This window comes from Carassius gibelio, chromosome B13 (genome assembly GCF_023724105.1).
Source record: "Carassius gibelio isolate Cgi1373 ecotype wild population from Czech Republic chromosome B13, carGib1.2-hapl.c, whole genome shotgun sequence".
In the NCBI taxonomy this organism is placed as follows: Eukaryota; Metazoa; Chordata; class Actinopteri; order Cypriniformes; family Cyprinidae; genus Carassius; species Carassius gibelio.
The window spans coordinates 16,056,219-16,066,559 of NC_068408.1; the positions used below are offsets into that span (position 1 = coordinate 16,056,219).

General features: G+C 39.7%; 2 protein-coding genes across 3 annotated transcripts in view; one reads left to right on the top strand and one right to left on the bottom strand.

Annotated features, from left to right (window-relative positions):
* LOC127970170 (solute carrier family 4 member 11) overlaps positions 1-1,617 on the bottom strand; it is a 70,769-nt gene extending 69,152 nt beyond the window's left edge. The window contains exon 1 of one of the 2 annotated variants that reach the window (XM_052572476.1): positions 1,133-1,617. In XM_052572476.1, the coding sequence (XP_052428436.1) occupies positions 1,133-1,193 (61 nt within the window). In that variant the 5' untranslated portion in view covers positions 1,194-1,617. The remainder of the gene's footprint in view (positions 1-1,132) is intronic. The other variant, XM_052572473.1, reaches the window with a different exon arrangement.
* A 1,450-nt stretch (positions 1,618-3,067) lies between these two features.
* On the top strand, positions 3,068-8,870 carry LOC127969878 (kyphoscoliosis peptidase-like). The gene is made up of 7 exons (XM_052572005.1): positions 3,068-3,173; positions 3,359-3,957; positions 4,200-4,314; positions 4,581-4,698; positions 4,774-4,965; positions 5,666-5,856; positions 7,334-8,870. The coding sequence occupies exons 1-7, from the start codon at positions 3,074-3,076 to the stop codon at positions 8,656-8,658; spliced, it is 2,640 nt and encodes an 879-aa protein (XP_052427965.1). The 5' UTR covers positions 3,068-3,073; the 3' UTR covers positions 8,659-8,870.
* The last annotated feature ends 1,471 nt before the right edge of the window (positions 8,871-10,341 follow it).

The following is a 10,341-nucleotide window of genomic DNA, read 5'->3' on the forward strand; positions in this document are numbered from 1 at the left end:
CACCACTGCTGTGGTGGATCTTGATTCTTACAGGTGTGCAATGATGCTTTAAAAAGAGGCTTTCTAAATGTTTTGTATAGATAAATAAACAGGGTATCCTCTTTGATCAGACAGCCTGATAGCTTTTGACTTTGTGAGACTAACAGCTGAAAGACAGCAGAATAAAAAGATGAATCTTTATCCAGCAGTCCTTCCTTCCCTCATTACCCTAAGAGCATGAGCCAAGGCAGCTTATGTGCAGCTCTATTATATAGCGAGCTATTGGGACACTCATCCTTTCTTTGTTGTGTCAGTCTTGATAGGGAACAGAAAATACAGCTTAATCATGAATAAAGAGGTAATTATGCTGATACAAAATCATTGTTCATACACATTTTCCATTTAAATGTGTTAATACATCCAGAATTATTAATGACTACACTTTTTATCAAAAAATAAATAAATAAATAGCAGACGATAACATCAGATTTCTGGGTTCGACAGACATTCCTTTTTGGGTAAGTGCTACTACAGTACATGGTCAAATAACTGCATGGATATTATATTAAGTGATATATTAACAGATTTGCATAATAAATACCTTTACAATATGATTTATAAATTAACCATATGTTTCATGGTTGGTCAGGTTGTACTGTTGTTATCACTTCTCCAGTCTTTGGCCTTGTGCTTGTCTTGAATAACAGGACTAGATGATATGACAGACTGTGGCAGTGATAATGAAGGCTAGAGTTGGGTTTCTGGAAAACGCCACAGGCCTATCTCCTAAAAATGACCATGGTAACCATGCAATAATAATATTGTTATAATTATTGTGACTTTACAACAACACAAGTATGATTGAATATCAGCTAAAAAAAGTAAAACTACTTTCCAAAATACTGCAAGTTTCTTCAATGAAAGGGTCCTTCTGTTTGATGTTCGTCCAATATTATTATTTTATTTATTTTTTTCAGTGAAGTAGCTATGTTCAATTGACGCGACATTAACAGGACTTTCAGGTTTACCACAAAAACACTTACACTTGTATTCATAACATATAACATCTTACAACTACTACAAGCATATTTCCTTAAATACTGTATTTTCATTAAGTTTCTCACCTTGTCCGTGTCGATACAAATATTCTTACCTTCAGCAAAGCGGTTAACAGTCACTCCCCTCATGTCTTTCCCGTCTTCATCCGACTTCATGATGTCTTTCAGTTTGGTACACCTTCAAATGTCTGAAATCACATCCAGAGGAAGCTTTTCTGGGAGTTAGCTTATCTTTATATCCAGTCTAACTGGTCAAGTTGTTCTCTTTTCTCCTGAGTGTGAAACACAGACTGGCATACTAGCGGTGCGCGCGAGTGTTCCGCAGGTGTGCATGACAGCAGGAGCGCAAGAGGTGCAGCACGCGAACAAAAGCTCGTGAATCTGGACCAATCACGCTCCAGCAAAAGAGTGCGACTGGACACGGATGCACCATCAACATCACTGTTGTGTGGATTTTAGATATATAGAATAGTTTAAACGCGTGACTTTAAATCAATATAGAGGACTAATAACTGATATACAGTAATGAGTTAAAACTAGTATGAGAGAAATGTTCCCCACTAGAGAGCGCGCAGAGAACGCCACACGTGCTTTCTGTGCAGTTTGGAGAGCCCTGAAGCAGTTTCATAATATATTAATTTATTTATTTATCTATTTATTTATTCATTTTTTTCTGTAGCTGTGACTGTGAATTTGGGATACTTTATTCAGTTTAGTTTAGGCGTTGGATTCTCTAGGGAGCTGTGACTGTGAATTTGGGATACTTTATTCAGTTTAGTTTTGAGATCTCTAGTAGGCTAAAGAACACTGTGTTACTCCGTAGCCTAATACTGATCCTTTAGTATCACAGCACTGGACATTTGTCTTTCTTATCTGATTTACCCAGTTCAGTTCATGGAGCCTCTACTAATGAGCTGATGAGTTGAATCAAGTGTAGCAGATAAGGGAGATATCCACAATGTGCAGTGCCGGTTGATGATTGAGAACCACTGGTATTTTATGTTCTGCCTACAGAAGATATAGATACACTTTTTTAAAAATAACATTTCAAAAGGGGGTTTTCATAGCGATGAACCGTTGTTCTTTCAGTGAAGTTCTCAAAACATATTTTCCTAGTGCAAATAACATTTTAGTAATCTACACCACAGAACCTTCATTTACCCAAAGTTTCCATGAATGGTTCTTCATGGAACCAGAAGCCAAAGTTTCTAGGAGACAAAGCACACTATGCCTATAAATGTTTGTTATACTGTTCAAGGCTACCTTTTCGGGCTTCTTTATTATCACAGGAGAGAAAGACCATCACCTCATGTCCTTGTGTTATCTACAAGGCTGCATGTATATGGAAAAGACATTATGCAAACCAGAAACAGGAAAACTTAGGCAACCTGAAGGGGAGAACTTCATAAATAAACTCTAGTCATTGCTATTCTGGCACACTGCCGATGGGTAATTGGTCAGGGGTAATTCAGCCTGCTAGAGGGGGTATGTAAGAAGACCCCTTGAGGGCCCCCAACATAGAACCCAAGCCAATGAGGATGTTTTCGAAGGAAGGGTCTCTATGTATGGAAATAAAAACTGCTTTGTTTTCCTGCACATAGTGACAGTATCCACTAAGGTCAGCTACAATTTCCATATCAGTGATTTTATTTACAGAAGGATAGTAATTTGGAGAGCAGGGTTAACGAGTCCAGGACTGGCACTGAAGGAGATAATGATTATTTTGATGAATTATTGTTATGTATTTGTGTGATTGTTCCTCCCACTTTTATTTTTTTATCCTAAGCAGACTAAACATTCACACAAAGACTTTAATACCCTTAACAAGGTCAAGATAAACTTGTTTACACATGTTTGTTAGCAAATAAATTTATCATTTACCAACCACAACCTTCTTCACCTTCTGTGCCAATATCAAATGCCCTTCTTTCGCCCCCATCTCTTGTATCTTTGAGCTCATTGGCTGTCATGATAAGTCCAAGTGTATTTTTAGCATGCTTTCCTTTCATAGGGGTGGACACAGGGAGAAAATAGATATGTACAGACCCCTGCAGCAGAAATCAAAACATTATATAAATCTGCTACTACCAACAATACTAGAACTGACAGAAGGTATGAGTTTCACACCTGCGAAAGGTAAGATTTTTCCATCTAATTGCATTTTAAATGTATTTTGTAGTGCTCTGAAACTAAGAAGAGATAGTATGAAGTATGGACTATGTCATCAGATGTTAGTTTCTGAGTTGAAAGTGATATAACAAGCAGGATGATGTCAGTTTGAGTTCAGATGTTCTCCTTTCCTCTCATCTGCACTGATAAAGCTCAAACTGATCAACAATCAATCACGACAGAAAACGGTGAGAGAGGCCGCCAACCAGAAGAAACCGTCACAGATTTAAACAGTGACTCACATCAACAAAACTTTGATTTCAAAATCGAAAAGGATGTGATCAAATACAAGCTTCAGAATGTACCTGACAGCCAACAGACCAGCATGAAGGATGAGAACAGCACTAACGTCTGTTTGACTATTAAGAGCCACCGAGGAGGTTCACCTTCAGTGGAGCAAAATGACCCAAAGCCATTATCCATTATACCGATACAAGAAAATGTGGTTTCACATAAGGTATTGTTAGAGAACTATGAAGAGAAGTTATGTGAGGAACAACGGCCGAGTACAAAGCGCCAACTGTCCGCTGAGTGCGCGGCGAAGTCAGTGAGTGTAAGAAAGAGGAGCACTGTGAAAAAGAGCCAAGAAGAGATTGTGAAACCCCTCTCAGCTGCCAGCCCTGGCACGCAGTCTGGGAGACCTTATCTACCTGCAGTCTCCACCTCTCAGAGAAAACCCAGAAAATTGCTGTTCTCCAGCAGAGATGTTTTCAACAAAGTAGACACATTCTCAATCCAGAAAGGAAGAGAGGTAACAGAAAACACACAAGTCTTTGTTTCTATGTCATGGTCCTGGAGGATCAATGTCTTGCAGAGTTTGGCTCCGACTTATCACAAAATACCTGTCTTGAAGATTCTACAGATTTTAGACGTTGATCCAGGTGTGTGGAATTGGGTGTGGAGCTAAACTCTGTAGGACAGTGGCCCTCCAAGAGCAGGATTGGACAGCCCTGTTATAAACAATAGATTTATGCATGAACATGTGTTTTTCAGTTGAGGGAGCAGGAAGTATTTGATGCTCAGAAGATTGCTCGTGCAGTCACTGAGGGGGGCAGAAATGATGTGGAAAAACTCAGGGCCATATGGATCTGGCTATGCCAAAATATTGGTAATTGCACGTGCAAAAATGCATGCACTTAAAAAATTATTTTACTAAGTTGTAAAAAAAAAAAAAAAAAAAAGTATTGGACTGTTTTACAAGACAATTTCATGTAATTTCACAATTCACCTTGTCATTTTTTTGTAGTTGTTTGTGAAATTTAATAGCTAATTTTGAGTGAAAACTCTTTCTACACAATTCTTTAGAGTCAAAGCATGTTTAAATATTTTAGTCTACTTCCTCCAGTAAAATGTTTCATGTGTTTGTGTGTGCAGAGTATGACTTGGAGGGGTACCTTGGTCTTTCTCAGAAGATTTGCTCCTCTGATGAGGTCATCAGGACAGGAAAGGGTGTATGTAGTGGATACTCAGGCCTCTGTGTGGAAATGTGCAGGTAAATGGCGACAAGTTTATAAATACACACATCATGCCAGTAGAATGCAGCTCTGAACTTTCTCTGTTTCTCTAGGGAGGTGGGCATTGTGTGTGTGGAGGTGAGCGGGTACAGCAAAGGCGTTGGATACCAGGCCGGGCACAGTTTAGCTGAGAAGCCTTCCGATCATGAGTGGAATGCTGTCTTCGTGGGGGGTCAGTGGTGGCTGCTCGACGCTTGCTGGGGCGCTGGCACTGTGGATATGAAAAGCAAAACATTTGTGAAGAGGTCAGGCTCCTCAGAAGTGTCAGTTATTCATATCATACAGTACACACATACTGCAGACTACAGTATATGCAGACAAATCATGAGTAGTTTTTACATACTACAACAATATTTTCTACAGCATGCAAGAGTTAAAATAATTAATTAATGCATTGTAGAGAATAGTTTGTATTTGTATTTAATTGATTCTAATGTTATTAACTGACTGGATATGTATCTGTTGAATACATCAATTAGCATAATTTAATAAATTAAATTTATTAGCCAGTGAGCAATTACACTACTAATATCCAAGAATGAAAGAGTTGTGGAAAAACTGATTAAGACAGCAAATAAAGACAACCGCCAAAGAAGCATTGTGAATGAGTCAACTCAGTTTCCCTACACTATTATTTATGAATATTTAGCAATAAACTGAAAATGCATTCTCACTTCTAAATCACGACTATAAATCTATATTTATATTGTGCTATCACGTTTCATTTGGTTACATCATTTGCAATGCTTCATGGGATTATAGTTCATTCAAAATCAAAGTATGTTATGCAATTCATCTCGGATCTGGTTGGTTTGGTTTAGCAGATGCAAATGTACAGTCTTCAGGGAAATTGGAACTCACAGTGCGATCTTTGAAAATGAAAAAACAGTGTATTATTCCACACTAAAGAGTGGGAAAATAAGTAACGATGGCTGTGTGTTTCAGGTATGACGACTTTTATTTTCTTACTGAACCTAGTGAGTTCATAAACTCACATTTCCCTGATGACCAGACCTGGCAACTGCTAACCACTCCCATCTCCATGGAAGATTTTGAATCAAGACCCTTGAAGACCTCAGCATTTTATCACTTTGGATTGACCCTTTCACAACCCAAACAGTACAACACCATAACAGGTATACGTACACACACAAAACATCCACTAACGACACAACTACACATATGCAAAACGGAATAATGCACAAACTCAAAATGGAAGATTAGTGAAGCACACATAATGTCTACCACATTGTAATTAGATAATAGGCGGCTGCTGGCATCAGCTCGTGGTGAGAAGCTCTGAGAAAACAGATTAGACCGTATGCTGCACAGATTAGACTGTCTCATGAGAAAAAAGTTATTGTAACTAAAACTTCCTGAATACTGTCTTTAGCATGCACTGCAGCAAATAAAGGCATGAGTATTAAGTTAGTGTAAACATTTGTGGAACCACGAAGAAAGCTTGACAAAGCCTCTACTGGTACACGGGCACTGAATAGATGCACACACACTGAAGCTAAATGTGGTGTCACTCCTGAAAATAGAAGGTCTTGAGATGAGTTTTTACATCTAAACTTTTTTAAAACAAACACTCATACAAGAGATGCAGTATAAAGTGTATCACGAACACTTCGGTCTAATATGCATGCATTGAAAAACAATGAAAAGTATTGCAGTGCAATGCAGTTACAACCCACTAGGGTTTCTCAGCCCCCCTGGAAAATATATTAGCTTGGGCCTCCAGTAATTTCGTCCAGAGATGAGCAGTACAGATTGCTTTCCCATCCCATTGGGAGAAATCATGATCATGTCCGGACACTTTTCTGTACTCATTTTTAGGGCATTTGGCTGTGTAACTGTTGACAGATGAGAAAGAGCTAATATTGATTTAGCACCCTCCAAAAGTGCTCAGAATTCCTGCCACGCTCAAATGCGTTCTGATTGGCTAAACAAAGAATCTGACAGCAGCCTATGGCTATGTTTTATTTTACCATTAATAAAGAGTCATGCAGTCACAAAGATCGACAAAATATCCCAGTTGTATCAGTAATACCTTAAAGCAAGTAGGATCAGGCCACTTCAGTCCCTGTTCCCTTTCTACTTTACATAACCAATTTCTACCGAGGGCCCCCCTCCCCAGAACACAATTTCGCAATTAAAAAATGATTATTGTTATTACTATGTCAACCATTGTAAATTCAGGAGTGATTCTCCATGCATACATATATCAGAGCCACAGAAGACTTACTTTTGTTTTTGATGGTAATGTGCCACCAAATAAACATAAAACAAGAGAGGGGCGGGGTGAGCAAGAGCTCATTATCATTTAAAGTGACATGCACCAAAACGGCTCACTGTAAACAGAGCTGTTTTTTACAGCATACATTTTTTTTTTTTTACTAAACCATTAAGGAATTTTAACCAACGTATGTTGCAGAGATTTCATGAAGAGCCTAAAGAATCATACCAACTTGTGGAAAATGGGCATCCCATGTCCCCTTTAAGGATTTTACTTCCTTATTTACATGTTGTCACTTCCATACTTTTCCAATGTGAAAATTACACAATATTACTATAACATTTTGCAAAAGTGTCAAAATTTGTTTCCGACAGATGACGGGGAAGCAAATGTGTCTGTGAGCTCCTCCAGACCGTTGACCTTTTCGTATGAGATGAGGCAGCGGGATCCCCAGACAGGAGCTCTAAAGCAGGAGGAGGTTGACAGCTCCTGTGGTCTCCTGTCAGTGACTCGTCAAGGAATGAAGTTGCGATTACTGCCCCCAGAGCCTGGGGCCTATGAGGTGAAACTGTTCGCCCGGCGAGAGGGTGAATCTGGTGCTCTGCGGTGGATTTGCTCTCTTGAACTGGAGTGCCCGAGTATCCAGAAGAGGCAGGCCCTGCCTGATAACCCATACCTGAACTGGGGCATAGCAGCAGGGGCATCAGCACTAGGTGTCAAGGGTTGCAATTTCACTGGGGAAGAGGCCGTGGAGGTGGATGCAGGTGGCGAGTGCAAGGTGATCCTACACACATCACGACCTCTGATGATGGTGTGCGAGCTCATGCACCATGAGCTCGAAGTCAACACAGCCAAGCGCTGCCTTGCTTCGCAGATCACAGCAGAGCAGCTGGTGTGTAACGTCATGTGCCCATACAAAGGATTTTACCGGCTGTCTATATTTGTGCAGGATTACGACAGTGGAAGTGGGACTTTTCAAAATGCTGGGAACTACCTGCTGCACTGTCAAAGCCCAGGGTTGAACCCAAACGCTCTGTATCCTCCAGACCTGGGCCTGTGGTGTGGTCCCGGGTTGCGTACTCAAGAATCAGGACTGTCCCATTTCAGCCACACAGGGGCAATAGTGAACACACACCAGGGCCGGTGCAACATTACCTTCCAAAGCGCTTCGCCAGAGCTGCAAATACATGCGGTGCTCTGTGCTGAGCTGCATGAGCAGGCTCATTTTCCTCTCTCCCGATATGTACTCTTGACATTTACAGATACTAAAGTAACCGTAAGTGTGTGTATGCCCAGAGCGGGAATCTATCGTCTTGGTATTTATGGACGCAAACCCCCTCAGCAGGACTACATGTCACTGTGTGATTTTATAATCAGGAGTGTGTGTGACAAGCCCGGAGATCCGTTTCCATGTGTGTATTCAGCGTGGGGAAGAGGGTGTGTGCTGCTGGAGCCCCGCACAGGTGTGCTGGCCCCACAAAGTTCAGTGAGTTTTCGAGTGCGGGTACCAGGTGCGCAAAGAGTGTGTGTGGTGGGAGAGAAGCGAACCGATCTGAAGATGAATAAGAGCAGAGTTTGGGAAGGTGAGGCTGTCACTGGAAATGCCACACAACTCAAGCTTGCTGCTGTCACTAAAGAAAGCAATGACATGCATGTTCTCATGACCTTTGATGTCCTTAACCTGAAGAATGAACTGTGAACAGAACAGACTGTTGTCTAGAGGACAAAAGGGCTATGGTCACGCTGCAGCTCAATGTGGTCCAACAGATTTTTTTTCAATCAAAACATTTTTTTGATGATAGTGTGAACCTGGAAGATCTGGTTATACTTCATATTTAGATATAAATCCAAATAAATAAATCTGTTGTTTACCAAAACTGAAAAAAAGAAGAAAAATTAAAAAAATTAGTTTTATGCCGAAACAAAACATATATATATATATATATATATATATATATATATATATATATATATATATATAAAGAACATCTTAATTTGATAAAATATTTATATCAACAAGCCTTATTATAGCTGGCATTTTAGAGCAGTTTATTATTTTATTCAAAAGATCTTAAAAAATAAAAAAAAAATAAAAAAAAATATAATAATAATATATATATATATATATGTGTGTGTGTGTGTGTGTGTGTCCTTACATTTTAAAATATCTTGAAATACAGAAAAAGTTTTGTAATAATATTCATATTTACATGAATATTCACAATATTAATGTTTTTACTTTATTTTTTGATCAAATGCACCCATGGTGAGCATAAGAGACTTCTGCCAAAAACACGTGTATCATGCTTGATCAGAAGTGAAATCGGACACTTTGTCTTGCGGTGTAAGCATAGCCTAAAGAAGAGGGGAAGAACAGGACAAAAGTATATGTAAGACCTCCAGGTCAAAGTGTGATAATGTCCTCGCACATTTTTGAAATAAGCTGTTTCTTAAAGACTTTTATGTCACTGTATGCGTGTGCGTGTAAATGTTGTATGTGCAAAATGACACAGAGTTTGTATCCTCAACTGCTCTTAGGCTCTGCAAGTATCAGGGACATAAAGTGACTACCAGATAAAAGGGCTCTCTGGCCTCAGTGCGTATGCAACAGAAATGACAATTACTGTCCATCCTATACATCGGTCCTCAGCAGTGATCAAAAGACAGAGATGACCAAACAACTGCCACATTCAATGGAGCCCAAACATGGTGCTGCATAATGCTAGCAATACCAAGGTCATGGTTTTGATTGCCAGGGAATACATGCATTAGCTTTTTGCAATGTACTGTTAGTACATCTTCCAAATGCATAGATGTAAATGTTCAATCTTAAACTGCAATTCATACATTCTTATTAAACAATTTAAGATTTAAATTGTTGTAATAATATAATAAATAAACATGCTTAATGCTGGAAAAGGAGGAGCCATGGGAGACAAACCGTCCTTAGTAAGGTTTACATGATGCAGTGCAGTCATAACAGTGTATCAGAAATGAAACCTTGAACTCGTCCCACTGGCCAGTGAAAAACAATGGCTGCTATGTGTGCAAAGGGTGGGTACCGTCTCCAGGGAGAGATAAAGGGAGCCTGATGTAAGTTGAAAGAAATGTGGGTATTGTATCTGCAAGAGGGTGAGCGCATTGTTTTTAGACCCACTCTGGAGCCGAGCACAGGTTGTTTAAATGGCCGAGGATGGGCTGGGACATGTATGCAGATCCTTGGGGTTTGTTAGAGAAGAGTCCCGGTGGATTGAATGCAAGTATTTTGGAAGGTGGGCTGGGCAGGGACCCAAAATAAAGGCCAGGAAAAGGATGTGTGTGGTAGGCTTCAATTTGACACACAAAACAGAGCTCGATTACCTATCACAGATACACAAACTAA